General features: G+C 42.9%; 1 protein-coding gene across 1 annotated transcript; it reads right to left on the reverse strand.

Moving 5' to 3' along the window:
• Positions 1-3202: 3202 nt before the first annotated feature.
• On the reverse strand, positions 3203-27634 carry Atp6v1b2 (ATPase H+ transporting V1 subunit B2). Its single transcript, XM_057752872.1, has 14 exons — positions 27458-27634; positions 20374-20429; positions 15811-15909; positions 15283-15376; positions 15072-15149; positions 14341-14480; positions 13989-14090; positions 13577-13674; positions 12893-13016; positions 10624-10774; positions 8830-8912; positions 7902-8006; positions 6421-6550; positions 3203-4477 (listed from the first exon to the last, which is right to left on the reverse strand). Exons 1-14 carry the CDS (start codon positions 27591-27593, stop codon positions 4338-4340), a joined length of 1536 nt encoding a protein of 511 aa, XP_057608855.1. The 5' UTR covers positions 27594-27634; the 3' UTR covers positions 3203-4337.
• Between the last annotated feature and the right edge of the window lie 329 nt (positions 27635-27963).

A 27963-nucleotide genomic window follows, 5' to 3' on the forward strand; every position in this document is an offset into this window, starting at 1 on the left:
TTAAAAATTATCATTTTCCTGCTTAAGCCTCCTGGACAACGGGTATTCAGAACCATGCTTAGATCGTAGCTGTTTATTAGAACCTTTCCTTTGCTGCTGCTTTGGGGTTGAACCCAGGGCCTCACGTATACTAACTAGGCAAGTTCTCCAGCATTGACCCACACCCCTAGCCACAAGAACTGTTACCCAGGACCTCAAGTATACTAACTAGGTAAGGTCTCCAGCATAGTTAACCACAAGAACTGTGATCTAACGTCCATTTTTGTTAGATGAGCTGTTACCTAGTTGTACTGTCTGAAGTACACAGGACACTGATCTCTTAAGTGTATGTAGGCAGTTTGGCTATCCTAAAAGTAGCTATGTGGATCAGGCTGGCCTAGGACTCATAGATCTGTCTGCATCAGCCTCTCAAGTGCATGTGCCATCACACGGAATTTCTCTTCCTGGACATAACTATCATTTCACGTACACGGTGTGTGGGAGGAGGGATTACAGAAATGAATGCTGTTTAACATGGCGGAGGACAGAGGCATGACCGCTAAGCTATCCTGTATGATAAAATGCAGTTACAGGTACAATGCGTATCTGATGAGTAAATCTTGAATGAGATCAGTCTAGCGCTAGGGCTATGCCTGAGCGCTGTTGAAGAGAAGGTCCTGGGAAAAGCTCAGCAGGACCCAGGAACACAATGTCTTAGCTCGAAGCAGTGAGGTTTCCAGTCATTTCAACTTGGACCACAGTCCAGCCCTCACTGGCTTGGTCTCAAGGCCATGGACATGGGCAAGGCTTGGATTCTCAGCGATGAGCCTCTGCATCCCACTTGTCTTCCAGAAGATGCACAGGTAGACGCACAATAGAGCAGTGCACCAAGAGCACTATGCAAGGGAAGATCTGGGTCCAAACTGCTCAGCTACAAGAGGCAAAAGCCTCCCTTACCCAGGAAACGAGGGACTGTTTGCAGGCAGGAGTGTGCCGCAGCACACGTGGTCAGAGGAAAACTCCTAGGAGCTGGTCTCTTCTGCCACTTTGTGGACCTGGGGCTTGAACTCAGGTCTTCGGGCCTATGCACAAGCCTACAGAACTACCTACGGAATCATCTCCCCATCCTGTTTGGCTTATAAATGTTTAAAATTTTTTAAATCAATTAGAGTATATCCTTTACAGCATTGGGTCAACACGTGGAGCTCCACAGAAGGCACCTTCTGGTTTGGCGAGCCACCATCTGCCTAGCATGGTCACTCAGAGCTGTTCCCAGCCCCTCCAGAACTCAGTGTGTGGCTTGTTTTGCTTTGTGGACGTAAATGTAGCCACAGGCAAGGATATGCATTTTAAGGTTCTTCCCTTACTTCACTTCCCAAACAAATCTGATGTGATCATCTATGTTGGTGACTCTAGACTTCCAGAGACCCCACTGCATACCCACAACAGACTTCTGTCTCCTACTAAAGCCTGGGACTTCAGGCAGAAATAAAAATTCTAGGCTCTAGAGCGCTGGAACTCACTCCCAGCTACTTAAGGAGGGCATGCGGAGGGAGACACACAGCTATGCAAGGACACCGAGCTCAGTTTGAAGGGCTAGCCTCCAGCACTTGCTCTGCCGTTCTGGGTGATGATGAGCGTCAAGGAAAAAAACGAAATTGCTGATACGGAACAAGACCATTGCTATGTGAAACCCAACAGTTACTCAGTTTATGAAATGCTCTCGTCATCTGGAGATGAAACCCTTTTGGAGAAAAGCAATGTGACAGGTGTATCACTCACTTACTGTGACTCACTGGGGCAAGCAGGACCACGCATATTCAACCAAGGCTGGCAAAACTCAGACTCCTATAGACCATGTTCCCCTGGGCCTCCAGTCTTAGGGGTAGCTGGTCAGATGTTTGGGAGACTGATTAGGAGGACCGGATTCCTAGTAGCCCGCGTGTGCAAATAAATGCTGGAGGGCACAGAGCTGTGGTGAGAGACTGACTGGAAGACACTTCTCACTGACCCACACATGAGTCATGAAGGCCCTTGCTGCCAGGAAGGGCATCAGTGCTCCCTGAGCGTGAGGCGGGTGTTCAACCCTGAACTGGAAAAAACGGTTCGGTCTAAATCACTTTGGCTATGCAATGGCCACTTTTGTTGTTTTAAAATGGCAGCAAATAAAACCATTTCCTCATACTTACATTCTTACACAACTTCCTTCAAGAAGTGCCTCTGTTCTTTATTGTTCCTGTTTTATTGACATGACATCGCCCCTTATATTAGTCTTGAATACATGTATTTGAGGATGACCTTGGATACCTGATTCTCCTGCCTGTCAGGACTTCACGCTTGATCCACCAGACCTGCATACTACACTGTTTTGATGTTTTCTTCCTATTGAACGGAGGCCACCGCCCGCAATCAGCCTTGGAAGACTTCAAAAGCAGACTGCCCTGCGGACCAGACACTTTAACTACCCACTTGCACAGGAAAGTAGCGCCTCAGTGAGGTACCAATGACAATAATCTACAAATGATCTTTCATTCACACGATGTCTCCATTGAGCAGCAGTCAACTGTTTGAAGATACCCATCATTTAAATCTGATTTAAATTTAAAAATTGAAAGAGAAGGTTCTCTTAGATTTTTTTTTTTTTTTTTTTTTGAGACAGGGTTTCTCCGTAGCTTTTGGTTCCTGTCCTGGAACTAGCTCTTCTAGACCAGGCTGGCCTAGAAGATCAAAAAAAAGAAACCAACTAGAAAGAGTGCTACTTAACCACCCAGCCCTAACTGCTACAGAAGAGTGAATCTGTCTTTATTTATTTATTCGTGTATTTTATGTATGAGTGTTTTGTCTTCATACACACCAAGAGAGGGAATCAGATCCATTACAGATGGTTGTGAGCCACCTTGCGGTTGCTGGGAATTGAACCCAGGACTCTGGAAGAGTAGTCAAGTTCTCTGAACTACTGAAGGATCTCTCCAGGCCCAGCCTGAGCCAATCTGTCTTGATAAAGATTCACTAATAAATGCAGGCTAAGTGCTGCCATGGATAAGACTCTATAGTTGTACACACGGATGCCTTCTCACTCGAGCCCTCAGGAACATGAAGTATTTCATATTTCTTACACACACCAAACAGACCACACTCATACAAAGGTCACAACCATGAAGACTCAAGTTACCCACTTGTTTGCTGATGGTCCCCCCTTCTGATGAGAAGACAGTCATTTCAGGTAACTTCCATTTAATTTAGCATTTATTTTCATTTATAACGAGATGTCACATTTTCTACATTAAAATATAATCATGCTGACTCCCCACCCCCTCAGAGAAAAACAACTGGAAGACGGAATGCACAGAATGGGGATGTTACTGCTGTACCTGAGAACACACAGCACAGAGACTCAACAGCAGACATGGCAGAGGCGCACAGACTATAGCTAACGCCCCACACCAGGAAGGAGCAGGAATGAAAGAAAGGCAGATTTGGGTCAGAGAGCCTGGGGATTGAACAGAGTTGAAAATAACAGCAAACCCAAGGGCAAGTCATCACCATCTTCACGCCCCATCCCAGGATCTAGGAGGCAACAGAGACCTGAACCACCATAAACACAGGATGAGGATGGGATGTAGGGTTTCTCTGAACCGTATCCCAGCTTTTTCTAAGTCTCAATTCTATGACTGTAGCCCAGTGGGAATCACCAGCACAAGACACGTTACCACTGCCAGGGTGGTACCAACTGTGCAATGTTGCATGATTCTGGGTGAGCCACAAAAAAAGATGCCACACAGGAATTCCAACTCACAGCACTGGCAGAAAGAAACTAGTCTCATAGGAAAGCACAAGCAGACAGTAAAACCCATCTGCAGAGCAGAGGACAGACCCACAGGCACACCAGCACTCCAGAGGGAAGGCTCAGTCAAGAGCCTCATGGTTTTTCTGAACGGAGAATTCTTCCAGTCTCCACCTTGCCCCTAAGTTTGAGACGGAAGCATTTTAACTTCAAAACAGTGATACTCTTAAGGGAGTTGAGAGGTAGGGTTTGGGAGACCCAAACAAGACATTATTAGCAACTAGCTCTCCACTATGTACAAATACATACATCAGAACAAACTTCATGCCACCCCTCGGCTCCTTTAAAGAACACACTGAAGGTGAGGTTTTCCAGGCAGGGATCTTCCATTCTGATACCAGTTTAAACCTTGCAACACTGGCACAATAGTTACCTAGCCTTTGTTTCTAATTACAGAGTAACAGGTAAGTAACTCCCGCACAAGGTGGGGACGGAGGAGTGCAAAAGGAATCAGGAAACAGAACCAGCACTTCACAAGAGGGTCACGCCAATCACGCCACATGAGCAGCAGTAGCTAGTGTTTTGCAGAGTCTCGAGGGTAAAATTCGTTCAGGGTGCTCTGAGGGATTCTCTTCAGCATTTCTTTGGGGAAGATTCGAAGCAACTGCCAGCCAATGTCCAAAGTCTCATAGACAGTGCGGTTTTCATAGGGACCTAAAATATTGACACTGAATTAATGGCAAAGCACTTCCAATTGGCCAGCATTACTCAGTATTCTGTCTACGAACTAGCAATCAGGCAGGCATAAAATACAACAAAGAAAATATGAGTTAGACTCGAGACTGGATATAGAAATGAGGATAGAAAGTACCCCAGAGATGAGAGGAAAGGAGAGGCCCAAGGGCAGTGTGCATGCTGGTGTAAAGGGTTGAGGTAGACAGAGACAGACAAGTAAGATCCTTAAACAACGAATGCGATGACCCAACATTTTGTTGAAAGGTCAGCAAAAAGCAAACCAGGACACAGGAGAAAAGCTAGGTTTTCAGGAATTTACAGATATGAGAAAGTCTCAATGCCACAAAGTAGATATATTACAGTTCAGAGATTTTTCAAAACTTTATTTTGAAACAGACTCTCATTGAGTGGCCCAGGTTAGCTTCAAACTCCACCTCTTAAGTGCTGAAATTATAAGCTAACCGAATTATTTTGTTTAATATAGTAGAATTAAATTCTGCCCCCCCCCCAAAAAAAAATCTTCAACCACAAGATTAAGAGTGGCTGGAGTTCTGGGTTCCTTTCTCTATAGAACTTTACCATAGAACTTTTGTATTAGGAAGGAAGGAGGGAGGGAGGAAAGGAGGGAGGGAGGGAGGGAGGGAGGGAGGGAGGAAGGAAGGAAGGAAGGAAGGAAGGAAGGAAGGAAGGAAGGAAGGAAGGAAGGAAGGAAGGAAGAGTTCCAACAAGACCAATGGTGTAGTTCAGTGCACTTGCAACCATATGTTGGTTCCACTTATAACCCTCAAACAATTATGCCATTGTGTGAGGTGATTTCAAAAATAATGAATGCATAATGCAAGTAAGAGTGCACAAATCCTACACATGTATCACCTGAGGTGTTATCTCAAAGTAGCATACATTATTTTAACTACCCCTCAAGGACAGAGTATTTCTAGCCTTAACCCACATGAGCCATGTAAGAAAACTCTTGTAGAAGAGACAACCAATAAAATGATCAATAGTTCCCTGAGCTGTGAGTGGTGGAAAGCTGGTACCAATATGGCCAAGGATGATGGGACAAGGCTTTGGAGGAGGGCCTGAAACCTTAGCCTCCGCTACAGACCTGCAGCTTCACTGTCTCCAGTCCCACACCTATCTACTGGGTCAGAATCAGCACTTTTAAGAAGCTTGGCTGATACAAAAGCAAATCAAAGTTTGAGAGAACTACTGAACAAAATATTGTAGTGAGAATACAAAATAGATTAGGAAGAATACCACAAATGAACACTATCTGATCAGTAGAGGATAAGCAAGGCTAAGAATGCTGCCCAGCCAAGTGGACTAGCGAGTGACAGAACACAAACAGACACACAACCAGTGGGACATGTTGGGGTAACTCTATGGGGGATTTGGAGGAGAACAGAGGTGGTAGATATGTATGATCTTAGTTCACCTCACACAGGAGATTCTCAAAAACAAAAACACAACATGCTGAGGCCCAGCAACTGAGATAAACTGCTGGAAAAATGACCCCAGCAGACATTGAGAGCACACAGGCCAGAGTGTTGGCAGGTAGGAAGGTGGTCAGCTGGGGAAAGTCTCATTCTGGTCACTGGGTCCTAGGCATTGGAACATGAAAAGACATGCTTATAGCAGGTGAGTTGTGGGAGCTTGAGAGAAGGCAGGGCCACAGACAGCAAACTAGAGCCTACAGTACAGTAACAGTCAAAGGTCAGGAAGAAAACACAAACAGCGAAGAAGGTGGCTGGGCTTTGTGAGATAATAATTAGAAGTTCCCTGAGTGTGTGCAGAAGGCAGAAGGAAGTCAGGCCTTAAGACCTGGAGGAGTGTCTCATTAGAGGAGAAAATGCAGATACCAACGTGAGCACTTAGGTGTTTAACAATTCTGAATTGTTTGTGTTTGAAGGGAATCATCTTACCCTGAGAAATGAAGTTTTTCTCAAATTTCTGCAGAAATTCCAAGTAAAGAAGGTCATCTGAGGTCAGGGCTTCTTCTCCCACCACAGCTTTCATGGCCTGCACATCCTTACCAATAGCGTAGCATGCATACTGAAGAGGAGAGAGGACATGTCAACAACAGCTCAGGATACACAGTCCTGCTCTACTCACAGAAAGCCCCCAACAAAGTATGCTCGTATTTATTATAGTACCCCAAGAAAGGGGCCAAAAGACATGCAATATACGGACATCATCCACACTGCAAATATATACTTCCTCAGTATGCCAATGAATTTACAGTGGATAGAGAATACACAAGAACCAAAGAAATTTCTATAGGCCTTATTCAAATTCCTGTGATTTCACAGGCCTGCCATTTCTACTGCAGAGTCAGATATTTTTCTTTCTTTTTGATGCACAACCTATATGGACCTTAAGGAGTTCATAGAATAAATTCAACTGTTAGCTTCAGTATTCTGTTGGTTGTTTACTTAACATATGTTAAGTAACAAATGTGAGGGTATCCAGGCAGAAATGACTGAACTGGATGATTCAGTAGCAAGTGCCTGTATCCATTGAGCCTTGTTGCCACCTGCTCCCCCCCTTTACAATTTAAAACTGTGGCCTACAAAGATGGCCCAGCCCAGATGGCTATTCTTGTAGAGGATCCAGGTTCGATTCCCAGCACCCAGACAGCAGCTAAGCAGTTTCTGTAACTCCAGGTCCAGGAAGATTCTAAACCTTCTTCTGGTCTTGGGTACTGCATGCATGTAGTAAACAGATATTCATGGAGGTAAAATACCAACACACATAAAAATAGATAAATAAATAAAATAGATAAATAAATAGGGACAGAATATTCAATAAAATAAATTTAAAATTTTAGAAATGAGTTACAAGCTTGGTAATTTTCTTGTTGCTATTACTGCTTTCTGAGATAGTGTCACTATGAAGCCCACGCTGACTTCCAATCTGTAATTCCTTAGCCTCCTGAATACTGGGATTACAGGTCTGACACCACAAGCTGCCCAAACCTAGTGGGTTGTTTGGTTTTATTTTTCAAGGATTTTATTTTATAGGCATGAGTGTTTTACATGCATGCATTGATGCAAACCACATACAAGCCTGGTATCCTCAGAGGTTGGAAGAAGGTGTCACTTCCCTAGACCTGGAGTTACACATGTTTCTGAGCCATCATGTGGGTCCTCTTACAAGAACAACAAATACTCTTAACCACCAACTCATCTCTCCAGCCCCCAAGTCTGGTATTTTAATCTTGATTGGTATCATTTATTCGTGTGAAAAGAGTTGCTTTGTTCCAATGAGGTATTATTCTGTATTAAACCAACAGTGAAATTCTACTTGGAAGGGAAGACAAAAATGAGAGCTAGAAGAGCTACGGGCAGGACAGCAGAAGACAGAGAAAGGCAGTCTCAGCCCTCATCCCCAGAGAAGCACGTACCAGCTGGTTAGAGACATCAGCATGGTCCTTTCTGGTCATTCCTTCTCCAATAGCCGATTTCATCAACCGGGAAAGCGAGGGCAGCACATTGATAGGTGGGTAAATCTTGGGTGGAAAAGGAAAAAAAAAACAACTGTACACAAAAATTCCAACTTTGCTGCACAGAGGCATTTTAAAGTCACAAGCAGCCCTCATATCACACAATCTAAAGACACCTTTTCATAGATGAGGGAAGAAACGGTGGTGAGAAACACTTGGGACACAGTATTCCACAGAGAATCAGATCCAAGAAAGAAAAACATAAAGAGAGCACTTTTTTTTTTTAAATCTACAGTTACAACTGCCTAGGATACCACAGTATCTATCTAAACAATCTTGTGCATGAACTCAAAAATTATACGAGCAAAATAAAAACAGTATAATAATTTCCTATAAGAATTGATTTTGGAAATGTTACAAAGGCAGCAAAAATCCTGCTTTTTTGTTAATAAGATTGACACCATATACTGCTGTTAGTACAGAATTCCCTGAAAAAAAAGTTCCTTGAGACAGCTGATCCCATTTAAAGGTACAATAAATAAAAATGGTAATTCTTAATTCTGGCATTTTGCCTACTACATGATTTTAGCTTACAGAAATGACATTTTTTTTTTTTGTTGTTTGTTTTTTTTCTGAGACAGGGTTTCTCTGTAGCTTTGGAGCCTTTCCTGGAACTAGCTCTGTAGACCAGGCTGGTCTCGAACTCACAGAGATCCACCTGCCTCTGCCTCCCAAGTGCTGGGATTAAAGGCGTGCGCCACCACCGTCCGGCAGAAATGACATTTTTTTTACAGCCACATTAAAACATCAAGCTGATACTTAGGAAGCAAAAAGCAGACTGTAACAAGTGGCTTCAAGCCCACAGCACTGTTCAAGTGTCAGTCAGTACCTGTCTGTTGTACAGCTGTCTGTCCACATAGATCTGCCCCTCAGTAATATACCCAGTCAAGTCAGGGATGGGATGAGTGATATCTGCAGGAGAAAGACATCAGGTATTAAGCACATGGCTATCTCATATGGCCAATCTCACAAGAAGAGATTCTATATTACCTACACAGCTCTGCCTATAAGAACTCCAGAGAATCCATCTCTGGGATGATGTTATTTGTGTTGTCTAACACAGTAGTGAGATGGTTAGCTTTAATTGTCAACAAATACAAGGGAAGAGAGTCTTGGTTGGGTTGGTTTGTGAGCGTATCTGTGGGGAATTATCTTAGCTAATTAACTGATGTGAAGACAGCCCACCATGGACGGAACCATTCCCTAGCCAGGGTGTCCCATACAGGGAAACAGTGGAGGTACTGAGCACCCTCGTCTGTTTGAAGTTCCTGCCTTGACCTTTCTACAACAATGGACTGCAACCTGGAATCATAAGTTCAAACACGGCCTTCTCCTTTAAGGTGCTTTTTTCACAGGATTTTGTTGTTATGCTTCTTTGAGACAGGGTTTCTCTGTGTAACAGCTCTGGCTGTCCTGGAACTCACTTTGTAGACCAGGTTAACCTTGAACTCACAGAGATCCACCTGCTTTTGCCTCCTGAGTGCTGGGATAAAAGGCATGCTCCATCACTGTCCGGTTTATCATGGTGTTTTATCACAGCAAGATATGGAAGCAGAATGGAAAGGCATTTGCTACACATGGCTGCTGAGTACCTGAGTATGGCTAATAAAACTAAAGGGTTTACTCTCAAATTTCATTTTCATGAAGTTTAAACATTGGACAAGGAGCCTAGCAGTTACTGTAGTAAATGGCCATTTCCCTTGTCCAGTTACAACGGTACCAACATGTGCTGCACACTATGAAGTAAACACTTGCTCCTAGTTACGTGCCTTCTTCTGCAAACATAAAGTCCCATCCTAAGCACACAGCTCTAGGCAAATGTAGACACAAGCATGGCAGTGGTGCTCAAGCAGCACCCAAAGACTCGACAAGCAGTAAGCGTTTAACCCCTTGAAGGAAGACGCCCCCTTGTGTCCCAAGCAATGCAGCACAATAGCTGCTGTGGCTTCCGAATCCAGACTGAGTGTAGAGTACCAATTCCTAACCTAACAGTCCACTCCGCTCCTCTGTGCTCAACAGACCAGAGACACTCTAGGGCATCCAACAGTGCTCACTAGGGTGAGTTAGTTCCCAAACTGCCTCATACAAGTAGCTGTTAAAAACGAAATATGGACAAAAAAGCACGGCGGCAGAGGACTCTCAACAGCCCCAGTCTAAGCACACGCAGCCCTGCTGTACGGTACGGTAGGCTTGCACAGGCCCGGGACAAGCAAGCTGCTTCTTGCCCAAACTGGGGTCAAACATCTCAAAAATCTTTACGTCTATGATCTTCACTGCATGTTTAACTGTTGAAATGACTGTTTCACAGGAAAATCCAAGCAGCTTACATTAAACAGAGACAAATTCTTCATAACTAAAACAGTGCTCTGAAAACAGCAGGCATTTGAAATAGAACATCATGAATGAAAATCTGAAATTCAATTTACAAAGAAAACCGCCTTTCTTACAGAAAGAAGTAAGGGTAATTAGGAATGCTCTTCAAATGACAGTGTTGTTTAGTAGGAGCAAACTAACCCTGGCCAAGCTGTCTTCTGACCTCCCCTGGCCCACATCTCTCTCTCACACATGCACACACACAGATCAAAAGTCATTTAGTCTGGTACAATCAAATATGCAAACTTACCATCATTGGGCATGGTGAGAATAGGGATTTGAGTAATGGAGCCATTTCTACCCTCCACTCGACCAGCACGTTCATAGATCGTGGCTAAATCGGTGTACATGTAGCCTGGGAAACCTCGCCGACCAGGAACCTCTTCCCTGGCTGCTGAAACCTGACAGCAAATGAAGCACGCAGAAGACCATGTCACATCAGAGTAAGAAAAACGTCTGCGTGGGTCAGAGACAGACCGTCTGCATCGATCTTTCTATGCAACTCCTAACTGGGAGTTGGGGGTGTCTCTGCCCTTTTCCTCCAACTAGGTTGCCTCATTCAGCCTTGATAAGAAGGTATGTGACCAGTCTTATTGTATCTTGTTAGGCCATGTTCAATGGATATCGGTCTGCCTTTTTTTTTTTTAAAGAGAAACAAAAGAAAAGTTGATGTGGGTGAAGAGGAGAAGGACTGGGTGGCACAGAGGGAGGGAGTGGAAACTGCGGTCAGGAGATAAAGTATGAGATTAGAAGAAAAGTTAAAAAATGTTGCCTTCAGGCCGGGCGGTGGTGGCGCACGCCTTTAATCCCAGCACTTGGGAGGCAGAGGCAGGCGGATCGCTGTGAGTTCGAGACCAGCCTGGTCTACAAGAGCTAGTTCCAGGACAGGCTCCAAAACCACAGAGAAACCCTGTCTCAAAAAACCAAAAAAAAAAAAAAAAAAGTTGCCTTCAGTATTCAACAAAATATTAATCTGACTGGTTATATTTTATTTATAACCACTTAAATACTAATTTAAGTGGCTATAAATAAAAAAGGTAAAAATTAAAAAGGAACACATCAATTGCTTGCCACATGACTCACATATTAGTCAAACTTCACAACAACCAAACAAAAAAGTGCATCCCAAATTTACAGTCAGAATTGAGTCTCAGATAAGTTTCCCATGATCAAAAAACCAAAGCCCAGCTTAGGGACGTATGTCTAGAACTCCAACGGTCAAGGTGAATATCTCAGCTACACAGTCAGTCACGGCTAGACTGGGCTACCTATGACCCTGACCACAGAGCCAGGAGTCTACTCCTGTCTTCTTAGGGACACACGTATGGGAATGTGGGTACCTGCATTACTCCACCATCACAAGCCCCTCAGAGCCTTACTAATGTAGGCTCTGGAAATGTTTCCCAAAGTGTGACCTAGAGACTAGCAGTCGGCGATGCACAACGACACTGCCGTGGAGATCTGGCAGGACACTTCAATTCTGCCAATCTAATGTGAAGCAAATCTAGGTTGGTAACTGCTTATCTTTAAAAAAAATCTTTTCTCATAACTCTTTTTGTTGTCCTTAACAAAAGTATTGATCTGTTTCCATGAGGGAAGGCTCTAGTCTTTCCCAGACTCAACGTGAACATTGTGACAGTGTGCTGATTAATTTTGGGTATTTTAAAATCTAGGTTGTTTGAGAGCAGGTTTCCTTAGAAGTCTTTTTATGTAGTCAAAAGAGTAACTTATTAAAGATACCAGGAACTTGTCTTAAAATACCCCTAAATTTCTGTAAAATGATAGCGTTATAACTGTTATTAAACAAACATTTGGTTTTCTGAAGAAGAAAATCCAACACAGTATGACCAAACCACTTATTAAAATATTATAATCAAGGCCAGGCACACGCCTTTAATCCCAGCACTCTGTGGCAAAGGCAGGTGGATCTCTTTGAGTTCAAGGCCAGCCTGGTCTACATAGAGCTAGTGCCAGGACAGGCTCCAAAGTTACAAAGAAGCCCTGTCTCGAAAGACAAAACAAAAAAACAAAACAAAAAATATATAATCATTAAAAACAGAGATCTGAAGGTTAAGAGCATTTGCTGAGGTCCTGCGTTCAGTTCCTAGCACCCACACTGGGAAGCCCCCAGCCATCTATAACTCCACTTCCAGGGGATCTGATGCCCTCTTCTGGCCTCCATGAGCAAATACATATACTCAAGACAAGCCAACAGACAAAATTTTCTAAAACTGGGGAATCGTCACCAGTTTGTGGGGCTTTCTTACTTCTAAGACCCTTGGGATAGTAACAATGTGCTAGACAGCCTATTAATTTTAATCTTACCTTCCAAGATTCCCAGGTTCACAGAAAGAAAAAAAACTGTCTTTTCTAATAAAGATAATCTACAAATCATTCAGGAACAAGCTCAAAAACATGACTAAAGAAAAACAAAAACTTACAAAGGGTCAAGATAATCCTACAAATTGACTCATTTTGTTTGACTGAGGGGAAAAAAAAATGAAGGAAGGAAAAGTTACCTCTCGAAGCGCTTCAGCGTAAGAGCTCATATCTGTCAGAATGACCAGGACATGCTTCTCACACTGGTAAGCCAGAAACTCAGCGGTGGTCAGAGCCAGGCGGGGAGTGATGATTCTCTCGATGCTGAAATGAAACAAGTCCCAGGTCACTCAAAAGCCAGAACCAAAAGAGTTCTGGACACAACAGCAATTTCTCCTTTGAAAGTCCTATAAATCCGGGGGTAGGGTGGGGTGGGGTGGGGAGAGAACACTTCTTACTTTGAAGATGCCTCTGTAGGCAATTACTCTGTGTACTCACGGAACAGTAAGTACCACAACGTTAAATCATTTTACAAATGCTTGTCATTTCTCAGAGCTATCGTTTCTCAAAACTGACAAGGGGTGGTGAGATGAGGGGCAGGAAGGAAGAAACAGGTGACATATTTCCCGTGTAAGAAGAAAAGGTTATTTATTGATCATCTATGATGTCTGATGTCATTTAACAATCCAGTCAAGTATTACTGGTCACTTTATGAGCTTCAGTGTCTACATTAACTCCGTCTTGATTGCAAAGCGAATCAAGAAGCAGACTGGAATTCAAATATAGGGTTTCATAAGTGAAGGGGATCTCACTGTGACGTTGACTTCCTTAATTCCTTTGATCCCCATCTTCTCAAACAGAAAGAAGTGACCATATTTACTTACGTTGGGTCATTAGCCAAGTTCAAAAAGAGGCAGACATTGTCCATTGAGCCATTTTCTTCAAAGTCAGACTTGAAGAACCGGGCTGTTTCCATGTTTACCTAGACACCAATGACTTCATCAGGGCTGGGAGCAAGAAAATTCTCATCGTCTAGCTTTGATGAAGGCTAAGCAATGAATCTAAATTGTTCCTTCTTTTAAAAATTCAAGCATCCATTTTATTCCTTTTTAAAATGTAAATTGGAGTAAAGCACTTTAGGTATACAGAGTATTACTAATTTTCTGTCACATGTGAAATTTTATTCCTTCATTTTGCTAGAATGCCAAGATGCACTGTCTCTACCTAGGAACAAAGTCAACGATGTATGTGTAGTTTATAATCTTATGTTATTCCCAAACAGAATACCACACTTACCCCCATAGCAGCAAACACAATGGCAAAATTTTCTTCACTGTAGTCCACTACATCTTTGGATTTCTTTACCAAACCAGCCTGGCGACAGATCTGAGCGGCAATCTGTTGAAGATAAAAAGAAACAAGCAGTAAACTACAATCATATTCTGACAGCAAAGCAACTTATCCTTAACTCTTGAATACTTTAAATACTCGAAAGTCTCTGTTATTTTTATAAAGATACAGAAGAAGTGAGAGAGCAGACATACAAGCCTGAATTGGGTGACTAGTTAATACCAACTATTTGCCAGGTAAGCCAATGCATCTACAGATTTTCCCCGTGACATGACACAGCAAGTACCCTAGCTCTCACCTCATTGTGCGGCAATCCAGCAGCAGAAAAGATGGGAATTTTCTGTCCCCTAGCAATACTGTTCATGCCATCAATGGCAGAAATGCCCGTCTGAATCATCTCCTCTGGGTAGATCCGACACTGAGGGTTGATTGGCTGACCTGATGTATTCCAAAAAGGGAAGGCGTCAGAATGTCTACATATTACTTGTGGATAAAATAAAAAGGCCTGAGCTGTGCTGTGGGACAACGCTCTTGTACCCTGTACAGATTTGTCACTTGTACTGGTTTAATAAAATGCTGATTGGCCAGTAGCCAGGCAGGAAGTACAGACAGGGCGACCAGAACAGGAGAATTCTGGGAAGAAGAAAGGCTCCGTCAGTCTGCAGTCTTCACCAGACACAGAGGAAGCAGGATGAGAATGCCTCACTTATAAAAGGTACCAAGCCAGGTAGCTAACACAGAAAAGAATTATGGGTTAATTTAAGATATAAGAGTTAGTTAATGAAAATCCTAAGCTAATAGGCCAAGCAGTTTATAATTAATGCAAGCCTCTGTGTGTTTCTTTGGGACTGAATGGCTGCAGGACTGGGCAGGACAGAAATCTCTGTCAACAAACTATACAATGAATTTCTCTGTACTTAAAAAATTATTTACTTGATATGATACCATAACAATTATTCTTTCTCTAGCAAGGCTCCCAATAGTCAAAAGTTGTTTTCTCCAGCACTGAAATCCATCTACTGCCCCTACCCATGATGTCAAGGAAGTCTTCAGCCAGCACCACAGGACCTCGGTCAATGGGTTTTCCTGATCCATTGAATACCCGACCTACGCAACAGCAAAAAGAGAAAAGAGAGTAGATCCTGACTTCCAAATCCATATTTTATGTTTCCAGATATTATATAAATGTGTTTAAAAGGAAACAGATCTGTGTGCAGAATAAAGAGCGATGCCCACTTACCAAGCATATCCTCTGACACTGGTGTCCGGAGAATATCCCCAGTAAACTCACAGGATGTCTTCTTGGCGTCTATACCTGATGTCCCTTCAAATACCTACGAAGAGAAAGAATCAACCAGAAAGGAAATAGAATTTAGGTCAGGGACACTTAGTAGGCCCAGGGTCTTGCTTGTGAGCTACGGGTGTCAGTTTTGCATAAAAGTGGTGGTTGAAAGAAAGAACAATGAAAAAGAAAAAAAAATTGAGGATTTTTGGTCATCTTATAATATCTAAAGAAAACTTAAGATCTGACCACTTTTAGAAATTTCACCTACCCTGGCTATAGGTTGTTTTTTAGGAAACACGTTAAGAAACCTCTCTTTTCTTGTAATAATATTAAGAACTAGGAAATGTAAGGAAAAAATTCCAAAGAACTGAGTTGGGTATCATTTTGATAGCATCCAATCATCAGTGAATGTGGCTTTTCATCACCATGTAGTTATGGAACATGATGTGTTTTTGATTAGGAAATGGCTCATTGGATGCTCACCTGAACCACTGCTTTGGAGCCACTAACTTCTAGAACTTGCCCACTTCTTTTTGTGCCATCCGGTAACGTCAAGTGGACAATCTCAGCATATCTGGGAAACTAAGCAGGAAACAGTGAAGGATTAAGAATCAGCATTCTATACATTACCCAAGACACTCTATGCTTCTCTACCTCACCTTGTCTGTTCACTTTCTCACCTTCCAACAATACACAGGGAGTGGAGTCTGGGTCCCTACAACTTATATTTACTGGCACACAAAGTGGCACACTAGTACAAGCTGTAGAGAGGAGGGCATTATCTTGCAAAAACACAGCAATTACATTTATTAATTTTCCTCTGGGTGTATATCTTAAGGCTTTGAGACTCCAGAAAGATTACCAATAACAATGTCTCTTCCACTCCAAGTGATGTTCATTTTCTGGGCTATGTATACCTGTAATCACCTAGGCCTCACATGAAAGGAAAAAGAGAAAATGCTACTATGTAATGTTACCATCAGACTAAGATAATGTGTAAAGTATAAACTCAATCTAGTCTAAACATATATATCATTCTATGTAAGAATGTATATCTCTGAAAGATTCCCTCCTACTCCACATACCCATCTAGCCTTATACTGCTCATTTTTGAGATGGGATATAATATAACCTGAGCTGGCCCTGAACTCACTATATATATATTATTGAAGATGATCTCAAACTCCCAAGCCTACTGTCTGTACCTCCTTAGGGCTGGAATTACAAGTTCCTGAACTACCATATCTAGATAAGATGTTGCTTTATACACTTAACTGGTAAAGCATCTGACGCATCATTGGGCAACCTGCCTTACTGTATTGACCCATGTTTAACACAATACCTTGTCATGGTATTAGTCATAATCTACCAACATGATTTATTGAGAGACATATCATTCTATGTGCTTTGATAGGGGAAAATCTCTTCAATCAAATTATTGTACATTAGGGGTTACATGACCTTTGGATTTTGAAGACATTAAAATGTTAATAAATGAACATTTTAAAATTAATGTTTGCACAACTAACACAGTTAAAAATCTAATGACCAAGCTAGGTGTGGTAGCACATGCCTTTAACCCTAGCACTTAGAGGCAGAAGCGGGTCTGGTCTACATAGTTATAGACCAACCAAGGTATACACTGAGGCCCTGTATCAAAAAGAAAAAAAAAAATCTAATGACCATGTCATATTTAATTTAGCTGTTCACCTGATGAAATACAGAGCTGTCCCATATTACACTACTACAATAATCATATAATCCTTGTTTGTGCAGATAATGCTTCACAAAAGTCAGCAAGCTATGTACTATGGTAAATGTGTGTACATGTAACTGGCAAATTGCACCATTTTCTGCCCAATTATTTTGCAAAGGTACCAGATTAACTCACAGTTCCCTTATTAGCACACAAAAAAGAAAAAAACAAAACAAAACAAAACCAATATGCTTCTCCCTCTAATTTTGCCAATCTTCTACTTTCTTACTCATTTGTGGTTTTATAAAATGTGGATATTAATCCTCTTATAAACAATGTCTTAATTCTGTTTATGGCATGTTCTATCTCACAAAAGTATGTAAAGTTTTACAGAATAAAAGTATTGTTGTTATTCTTTTATCTTTTATTTAGGAAAACCTTCAATCTGATAGTCATAAAGGGGGGTTCAGTGCTGTCTTCTGATAGGCTTCTAATAGGCTGATGTCTCACTTAAGTCCACCTGGATTTAATTTTCTACTTATTTTTTCCATTTTTATTTGGGAAATGAATGCTCTAACAACATTTGACTAGAATGTTTCTCACAATGCCCAATTCACCATGCCAAAAAATCCTATGTGCCAGATATAATTGCTGAGACAGAAGGAATGCAGTTCCAGGCCAGAGCTGGCTAAGTAATGAGAATATGTCTTGGGCAGAGGATTGGGATTCACACCTTTAATCCCAGCACTCAGGTGGCAGAGGCAGGTAGGTGGGTCTCTGAGTTCAAGGCCAGACTGGTCTACAGGGTGAGTTACAGGACAGCCAGGGTACATAGAAACCCTGCCTGGGTGCAGGGGAGGTGTATGAGTCTGTGTCTCATGAAAGGCAAGACAACCAAAGATCATACATGTACAGTTGTTTGAGTCCCATATCCTTATGACATGGACAGGTTTATCCCTTTTCTAATTACCCATGCTTCCTCACCCTTTCTCTGACCGTTCTAGCTGGTCAGAAACAATTCTTTTACAAATTTGACTCTACTCACCCCGTCAAAGTTAAGTGGAATCACTGAAAACAAATAAAATTTCTGGGTATTTGGAGTCTTGCAGGCCTTTCTGTGAGTCTCACGGTGTTCTCTATACAACGCTATGTCTAGCACAGTGGCTACATTGGTTTCCGTAAACTGACTCTTCACTACCGTGTCTAATAAATAGTACTGACGACTTAAGCGTCTGTGTAATCTCATGGGAATAACAGCTGCTATTATTCCCACCCTTCCCCTCTTGCTCTTCTCCCACTGCTTGCTAAGGTCAAACACAAGGATGGCAGCAATGGTGGCGAGCGTTCTCATCTTACTCCCGGTCATTTTTAACTTTAGTTCAGGTCTTGGCCAGAGCTCCTAAAACCCCTGTAATTTCCTAGGTATCAGGAACAATCAAGAGGAAAGGAATTCACTGCAAGTCCTTCAACCACACTTGGGCCTGCACTTCAGGAGACCATGGATGGTGTCCACTGTCAAGGGAACCAAGCACCCAATTAGAGAGCTGGATGTTTCAAACACCCATCCTCTGATGTCTGAGACTGACATGGTCAATACGGCCAGTAATGCGATCAACAGCAGTAACATAGAGAATGAGCTGGGAGTTCTACTGATGGAGAGTGCAGCTGTGGCAGACACACACGGCCCTCAGCTCCTCAGGGCAGAGGCCCTGTACTCAGGATCTATATATTTACTCATCTGGCTATTCATTTATACTTTTTATAACCTTTTTAAGTAAGTCAGTAAACTAACTGCTCCTGCCTTGGATGCGCCATTCTAGCAGATTACGGAAAATGAATAGAGACCTTCTGATTTACAGCCAAGCCCGACAGTAGCTGTGTCTACCTAGATACCCATGCTGTACGAATGAAGTGGGTACCCCACATGTATATAAGCAAGTTAGTGGGGTAAGAAATGAGTCAAATTCCTGGTCTGTGGAAAACCTGAACTCAGTTGCTGTGAAGGAAGAAGCTGTACATCTGGTGTTAGAAGTACTGAGGGTAGAAGTCAGAAGGAAACAGAGCAGCCTTCACTAATTGAAAACACAGTGTTACTAGGGCACTGGTTCTCAATCTTCCTAATGCTGCAACCCTTTAATAGAATTCCTCAAGGTGTGGTGACCCCAACCATAAAATGGTTTCATTGCTACCTCATAATTGTAATTTTGCTACTGTTATAAATCGTAGTACAAACATCCAATTACGAGGGTTGGAGCCAGGAGGATGGGTGGGGCTTGAGGTTTCCAGTCCAACTGAGAAAACTCTTTACAAGATTTCCAACTGGGAAAGACCCAGCATCAAAGAACGAGGCAGAGAGTGACAGAGGACACCCGATGCCTCCTCCTGGGACAGAGGGATGTGCACTAGGTTTACTCTCAAGATTACTCTGTAAGACTCCCTTGTCATAAAAAATATTATCATTGTGATGAAGTTAAAGGAAATATGCACTTTCTCTTTAAAAAAATGTTTCTCAATTTATTTTCTGCTTCCAGAGGGTGACATGCTAGAAACATACATGATCATCACTGATATCTGTCAACAAAATAATAACTGTGTGCCTCTCCCAGCCTTGTTGCTACAGCCACCAACAGAAACCCTGGAAAGCACACTAGATAAACTTTCTCTGATACGTTTCCTTTTGTCTTTCTAAAATACCTTTTGTTTGTAATATTGTATATTTTTCTGACGATACTCTGATTGTAAGAATCTCGTGGAATGAGAAACTAGATTCCAGGACTCCTTTCCTAAAGTTAGCAGTAAGTTCCTAACAGACACAGAAGAACACGTAAACCAATGATCCCTATGACCAAGGCAGGACAAACTATTCTGTTGACAGTTTTCAGCCACCACTGAGATAATCTGTTCTTGTATGTTCATTACTTGCAAGTCCACATCAGGTTCTCAAAAGTAAATTACACTTAGTTATTCAAGTGTTTAACATTTAGTACAGAGGGAAAATACTACTTTAAAAAGCCTAACACGTCAGGTTTTAACAAAGGATACAAAATGTCACACCTTTGTATAATATCCTTCAGGTTATAAAATAAAACACACTCTATTTCTGTTTTCCCCCTATAAATCTATATAAAGTTAAACTCTCTCCTCTACCTTTGAAGACAAGGGACTTGAGGCTGTGAAATGGAATCCACACTAAAACCTAGTACTGGAACGCAGTCTTCTGACTTTCGGTCTCTTTCCTACAGAGAATACTTACAGTCACGCCGAAAACTGCTTTACAATTGAGAACACACATTTAAAGAGTAGAAGTGAAATGTGAAGTACAGCAGTCAGAGCACAATGGACGTCCGTACCTTCACGTGATCTAAGATTACTAGTGGACCATTCACTCCTGAGACAGTCTTGTAGGCTGGAAAGAAAGAGTTGTGTTTAGTGACACAGCACGAGCTGACATGGCGCTCTGGTTTTAACTTCCCACCGCATCTGCCTATTAGAACACAAAAAGCTTCACAAATTTTTCAATGAGTTTTACAATACAGCTGCTCCTGTACAACTTTTCAATGCCCATCTTCAAAAACATTTGCCTCTTGCTCCAAGTAAGCCTCTGTTCTCAGAGCCCAGGGTACTAAGGAAGCACTGAGGCTGCTGCCCTTGAAAAGTTCCCTTTTCACGTGGGGTGTGGGGGTGTCCACGTGACGGCAGTCGCACAGAGGCCTCCAGGCAAGATCCCAGCAGAGGCGGAGGCACTTAGCTAAACAGACAAGGAACCCCTAACAACTTTAAAAAGTAGCGACAAGCCAGGCAGTAGTAGCACACGCCTTTAATCCCAGCACTCGGGAGGCAGAGGCAGGCGGATCTCTGTGAGTTTGAGGCCAGCCTAGTCTACAAGAGTTAGTTCCAGGACAGGCACCAAAGCTATAGAGAAACCCTGTCTCAAAAAAAAAAGTAGTGAAAAAACTCACGGAGAAAATCTGAGGAAACTGTGGAAGGTAAAGTCATACAGAATAATATGACTATGAACAACAGGGAAAGACACCATCAAGGAGGAGGCAGGCAATGGAAAACCAGCAGGGGTCAAGGAAGCTAAGTATTCTGGTTGCTTTTTAAAACAGGGTGTCAGGGTGTAGCTCTGGCTGGCCTTGAACTTACAGAAATCTCTGTCTCTCCCTTCCCTGAGAGCTGGGATTAACGGTGTGTACCATCTCACCCAGTGAGATAAATACTCTTTACTTGTTTTTGAGTCAGGGTCTCACTCTATGGCCCAGTCTGATCTTGAACTTGCAGCAACTGTCCCGCCTCAGCTTCTCGGGTGCTGGGGATTGTAGGCATGAGTGACCAACCAGTCAAGGAACATATTCTTTAATTTTTTTTTCTTTTAACCTTTATTTTTATGTGTATGGATGTTTGGCCTGCACGCATATCTGTGTATCATGTATGTGCAGTGCCCATGGAGGTCAGAAGAGTGTGTTGGATCTCTTGGAACTGGAGCTAAGGTCAATGAGTACTGCCATACGGTACTGGGAATCTTCTGGAAAAGCAACCAGTGCTCTTAACCACTGAGCAATCTCTCCAGCCCCTCCCCACCAATAAATAGGCTTATAGCTGTGCAAGCAGGGGTGGGAGGAGACAAAGGAGAGTGTTAAGATGGCTCAGCAAGTAAAGGCACATGCCATCAAGACTGACACAACCTGAGTTCAAGTTACAGCAAAAAGAAATGTGTCCCAAAAGTTGTTCTCCTAATCCATACATATGCACTTGCCCAAACACTTACAAACACACATACAATAAATAAATGAACATAAACAAATTTAGATATATATACAATAAAAAATACTTAAAAGCAAGGCACAGTGCCCCTGTCTATGAACCAGGAAGGGTAGGACAGTTAAGTTCCAGGCAGAAAGGAACAAAAGGATCAAATATTACTATAAATATTACTATAAGGTTAAATGCAATGTATGCCCTAGAAAGAAACACCTAGTCTACTTTCATTCATTTTAATATATACTTTAAATATTTATTTATTTTATTTGTATTTATTATGCATGGTTGTCCAAATTTTATGTATATTACAGGCCAGCAGGTGCCTGCTAAAACCAAACTGCACTGATCTCCACAGGTTGAGAAGTGTTTGATGTGAGCGGAAATGGATGGAGTCCAAGTCCTCTGCAAAAGCAGAAAATGCTCAAAACTGATGGCTCCAGCCCCTCACTCATTCTAGAAAGGAGTTAGCTATTCTTGCTGGCAAAGTTCACGTTGATTAGACCACAAGATAGTTAGAAAATAGCAACTTTAGCAGACAACTTCAAAATTTGCTAAATCTCATAATTACAACAGCTAAAAAAAAAACATTTCTTAGGAAAATACATGATAAAGCCTAAAATAATTTATGCGAAACTATTAACTGGTCAGGAATGCTTCACTTGTCTGATTTGAGATCTTCTAATCAGCTTGGATAAAGATTCCTGGAACAAATACCATCTTCCCAAGAATGAAGAAACCACTTACTAACCAGTCTGTCCACTGCAGGGGCTTCCAATCCCTCTCACTCAAAGTCAGGAAATAAGTGTCTTGCTACAGACTAGGACAGAAAAGGCAAGCCCATTCCATACGGAGACCTTTAAACACAGACGGCAAATACCTGTGTCACGTCAGTCTCAATAGCGGCCCCCAAACTGAGACATCTCTTACTATCTTGGATGAGGGCGTTAAGATTTGCTGCCTTAGGGCCGGGCGGTGGTGGCGCACGCCTTTAATCCCAGCACTCGGGAGGCAGAGACAGGCGGATCTCTGTGAGTTCGAGGCCAACCTGGTCTACAAGAGCTAGTTCCAGGACAAGAACCAAAAGCTACGGAGAAACCCTGTCTCGAAAAATAAAAAAAAAAAAAATTAAAAATTAAAAAAAAGATTTGCTGCATTTCAACCAATTTTAGTAAAACACTCTTACTGCTTTAAGGTAATCTATTTAAAAAAAACATGTAATTTCAACCTTTAAAAAAATTGTTTTCATTTTAAAAACCCCAAATACTGTTCTTCAAAGACTTTCTAGAACTGTCGTGAGCTACATTGCTTCCTGAAACCCACTTTTAAAGATACAGAAGCTTGAATTTTCCTCAAACTTTCCCTAAGCCTTACAGCACAGGGAAGGGGATAATGGGATTGATAAGAAACTCTCAAAATACTTCATTAAAATCCCTCCAATTTTTAAAATTCTTCTACTTCAAAAAAGACAGTACTTTCTTTGAATTTAGAGTATTGATAACTATGGCTAAGAATATCATGGTTAAAATTCAAACTCATCACACACGATGAAGTTTTGCCAGTCACAAGCAAAACACATGACCAAGAAAAAGCATTAGTCACGGTTTTTCCAGGAAACAGCAGAGTTGAGTCCACTATAGAAGACAAGGCTTAAAAGTCTTGAGTTCAATCCCCAGAACGACAAACAGGAAAAAAATAAAATTTAATTGAAAAAAAGAATTCTAAATTTGCAACAATGAATATATGACCTTTGAAAAGCCAATAAACAAACACTACCAATTTACTGAATACCAACAGCCCCATTATTCCTGGCTTTCCAAGAGCAAAATCATTTTCAGAGAGGAGGAGCTAGCCCACACACCTGAAGCCTGTCAACCCGAATGAAGCCTGTCTCTAGGCACTTGAGCCAAATCCTAAAACTCAACTAGCCGTGTCTGGAAGTCTTTGTAGAGCAGTACCCTCTATTTCTAAGAACTACACCCCGAGGCTGGGCACGGCAGCACATTCCAGTAATTTTAGCACTTTGATTGTGATTTCAGGGCCAGCCTAGGCTATGTGCTAGGAGTCCCTGTCTCGAACAATGAGTTATGTAGCAAGAGTACCCACAATTTGAGCTATGAAAAGTGCAGGATAAGTTACAGTTTGGTGGGCCAGGCAGTTCTCCTGGTTTCTATATTCTATTGCTGCTGCAAAGCTACCTACCCTTCTCCAGCTGCTGTTAGAACAGCAGCCCAGCTCGGTCTACGGTGGCTACTGAACCCATGATAAACCAAGCAAATGCAAGCTCGGCAAGCAGGGAATGAGAGATGCGACAGAGAAGCCACAGTTTTCCCTCACAGGCTACCTAGTGTGGTACAAGCAAGACAGAGGCACGTAACTGTAATGTGAACAGACAGACACAGAGACTGAGCGTGGACCCCATCACCTGAACTAAGTGGAAATACACCAAACCATGGAGAGCAAGCACACTTTATTGAGCATTTTCAGATCATCTGATTTTATCTTTATAAACACTAGAAGGTGAGCAAGGCCAGTGTAATCTCCCTACATATGGAGGACCTGAGGTTTGTCTTACTCGAAGTTTTGTGCTGCTTTCCTTTACAGTTGCTCCTCTATGGTCCTGAAACTCTGACTGACTACAGTATAACTTAAAACAGAGAACACACAGTTCCTAGCATTTATACTAGAAACTGGTACAAGAAGAGAGTTTAAATAAGAAGGTCAGCCCTTTCCATGACAATGAAAGTATTCAAAAAGAAAACTGTGTGGGGGGGGGGTGGGGGGGGACAGGAGTGGGGGAGGATGATGGACAGACAACATCAGATACCACTTTTAGTCCTCAATATATCCAGCCTTCGCCAGAATAACCACTAGCAGTTGGATATCAGTTCTGAGTATGGCATCCAAGAGCATCACACAGCAGTCACTGACAAATTATTTCCCTTATGGCGACAGCAGATACATGGCTATACTATACAAAAACATTTATAGAGTAGCATTTAAAAGCCATGACTTATTTGGAAGCTGAGGAAGACAGCCGCTACAGCACAGCAAGTTCGAGTCCTACCAGGGATACCGGGTAAAACAAACAGCTGGGTTTGGTGGTGAATGACTTTAAATGCACCAACTGGGAGGAAGAGGCAGGCAGATCTCTTTGAGCTCAAGGCCAGCATTGTCTTCACAGTGAATTCCAGTATCTACAGTCCCTTTTCTTAAACAAACAAAACAAACAACTTGCTCAACAACTAACCCATTAAAAAAACAAAACTTCATGAACTACAAAGATTTTAAGGAACACACATTCCGTCAGGTGACTGGCTCTTCCTCTTGCAGGGAAAGAGGCTGTTCAACACCACTAACAGCCTCAAGGATTGTGACATATTTAAAGGAATAGCCATTGCACAATAAGCCCTAGCTCTTTAGGCACCACCAAAACTCAGAAAGCAATCCCTTCTATTGTGCAAGAGCAGAGAACTAACCTGAGGATTGGCCACCTGAAAGAAGTCCTAGGGGAACCGCAAGCAGAGGTCCTTATGCTTTTGCTGGGGCTCTGCTTTATGATACAAGACACTTAAGGTTAGCTGACACGAGTCAAGAAAAGTGGAGCCAACCAACACGCTCAAATATTTTGCTTTAAAAGCATGTGTATAGTGATGTCAGAAAGTCAAATAACGTGTTCAAGAGTAGGTGCTAATTCCAAGCCTGAATATTTTACTTTCCATTTCTTTTTACCAGCCCAATAAACCTGAAGTTATTTTAAAACAGGACCTAGTTTTCACAGGGGAACTGCAGATATTATTACTCCATTCCTCTGTTCAAAGGGTATATATCAAATAACTATAATTATTTACCACTTTAGGTGGTACTCTGACACTTTAATAATAAAAATTAAAATGTTAATATTTATCTGAAAGCATTTAAAACTGATTAAAATAAAAATGTGTCAAAAAATATTAAAAGACGATACTTAAATTCACTTAGTTCTACAGTATTTCAACTCCAGGAAAACTCCATCCATATTTAAAATCTAGCCACTACACGACTAGGACAATGAACTGCAAGTTACAGAATTTACAGAGCACTTCAGAGGTCAGACACTGTGAGCGTGGGATACAAAGAGGGCAACTTACGGCCCTTTCAGCGACAGCTTCGTCAGCAGGATCCCGCTCTGGGCAAACTCTTCAACCACCAGCCAGGACATGCAGATGGTGGGGAAACACTATTCCTATCTCTGAAGGGCTTACCACATTAGCCAGAGTATTCTATGCTCTCAGATTGACACGAAGTGATTCATTACACACAAACGAGACTACTGTAGCCTTATAACATTTTTACTAGAAGACACACCAATGTCCATGGGTTCTGCCCAGGGCAAAGCATGAACACCAAATGCAATTCACAAGAATCTAATTCTTAGATATAAATCTGTCAGGCTTTTCAATGTTTCCTTCTGCTCCTATGAGCCCCTAACTGGTTAACTCCAACAATTATTCTTTAAAAAAAAAAAAAAAAAAAAGCCTAAAAGGCACATCTCGGCAATCCAGTCAGTCTCCACTGTGTTTTCTCCCTTCCCCACACTGCAGTGTTATCACATGACCCACTGACAGCTCAGGACAGGATTAGTCAGACTGGAGGGCGACTTGCTAAAACCCTCCATCTGAAATTCTTCTTAACCAATGAGCCACCCACAGAGCCAGGCTGGCAATTAACCAGTGCTAATGCTGTCATATTACCTGGAAAACAACAGACACTTAATTGAAGAAGTCTCTTTCCAAAGCTCTCTCCCTGGTATCAATGGGGCCGTGAAGAGGTTTGGTGCTATACAACTGAAATCTGCAGCCAACAAGAGCCATCTCTTTGGGAACGACTGACCGTCTTGTCTGTTTAAACATCGCTTGTTATGGTCTTTTATAATCACCACACGTAAGCCTATGCACATAACACCAGATATGGGGGAAAGCTTTTCGGCCTTGCCAAGGAACCTTCCAGTCAACTGAATTTGGTTGACTGGTGAGTAAAAGAAGAAACGACACAAGAGCAAGCAAGGATTATATCCCAATTTTTGGTTCCTCCTTTGCCAATAATCAGACGTCTGAAACCTGGCATGGCCTCTCCTTTCCAGAACCTTTGGCGTCTCGCTAGTAAAATGAGAGGGAGGAACTGCACGACTAGGGTACCTTTCAGTTCTAAGGTTCTCAGGTATCTAGGTGTCCTCCTGTGAGCGGTCCCTGCAGAATAAGCCAGATCTCCCTCTAGTCGCGGGCCTGCCCACGTCAGCGATGACACTACACCTCCTGCCAAGTCCACCTGCCCAGAGGTCCTCGGGGCAGGGGGGACGGGAGTGGGCGTTCTCCCAACTCACAGGCATTTAAATGAGGCCAGGAGCAGACCACGATCCGAGGGACACGGAGTGGCCCTCAGAGACAGACGAGTGCCTAAGAATACTCCAGTGCGGGGAACCCGGGGAGGGTGGGGCTATCGCCAGGAGTCCACTAGCCCATGGGGCGATTCCAGTCAGTGCTCCCGCCCTCGGCCCACCTAAGTCACGGCAATGCTCACGCAAAGCTGGAGAGGTGCGTGCGAGCCGCGCGATGAGGGAAATGAATCCCATCCCCTCCCCGCTGGCTGAACAGGTGAGCACAAGCCAGGCAGACCCGCTCCCTTTCCCGTACTCACTGAGACGAGGCTGGGAGAGGTAGTTCCGGCTCACTGCCAGAGCCTGCTCCCGAGCTCCGGCCATCGGCCCACCGGTGGGCACGGGCAGCTCGGGCGCGGCCCCGTTCACGATTCCCCGCATCGCTCGCAACGCCATCTTGTCTCCTCCGTCCCGACTGGCCCCGCAGCGGCGCGGCGCAGGCGCAGATATAGCAGGGAGGCCCGTGCGGCCGGCTCCGCCCATGCGCGCTGCGAAGCTGCGGCAGAGGCCCCGCCTTCTCGGCGGCGTCCCGCCCCCAGCCTCGTGACTCGAGCTCTGCGGGGGTGGCGCAGGGTGCGCGCGCGTGCAAGCGAGCGATAAGGGAGCTGACCAGAGTGCTGGGACCGCGGCCCCGAGGCCGGGAGCGGGAAAAGAAGCCACGGGGGCCAGAAAGGCAAGATGTGTGCAAAGGAGAGACGGCACACACAAAAAAGAAGAAAAGATTGAATGGAAAGCAGGGAAAGAGGAGTTAGGGAAATATGCCCAA

The sequence above is a fragment of the Chionomys nivalis genome, chromosome 20 (genome assembly GCF_950005125.1).
Source record: "Chionomys nivalis chromosome 20, mChiNiv1.1, whole genome shotgun sequence".
In the NCBI taxonomy this organism is placed as follows: domain Eukaryota; kingdom Metazoa; phylum Chordata; class Mammalia; order Rodentia; family Cricetidae; genus Chionomys; species Chionomys nivalis.

Bases quoted from the DNA above. Each gene is read 5' to 3' on its own strand.
- Atp6v1b2 (XM_057752872.1), bottom strand. From the start codon at position 27,593: ATGGCGTTGCGAGCGATGCGGGGAATCGTGAACGGGGCCGCGCCCGAG. The intron at 20,430-27,457 runs GTGAGTACGGGA...CTTTCTTTCCAG, and splicing joins CCTCTCCCAGCCTCGTCTCA to CCTACAAGACTGTCTCAGGA. The intron at 8,913-10,623 runs GTAAGTTTGCAT...TTTCTCCTGCAG, and splicing joins TCTCACCATGCCCAATGATG to ATATCACTCATCCCATCCCT.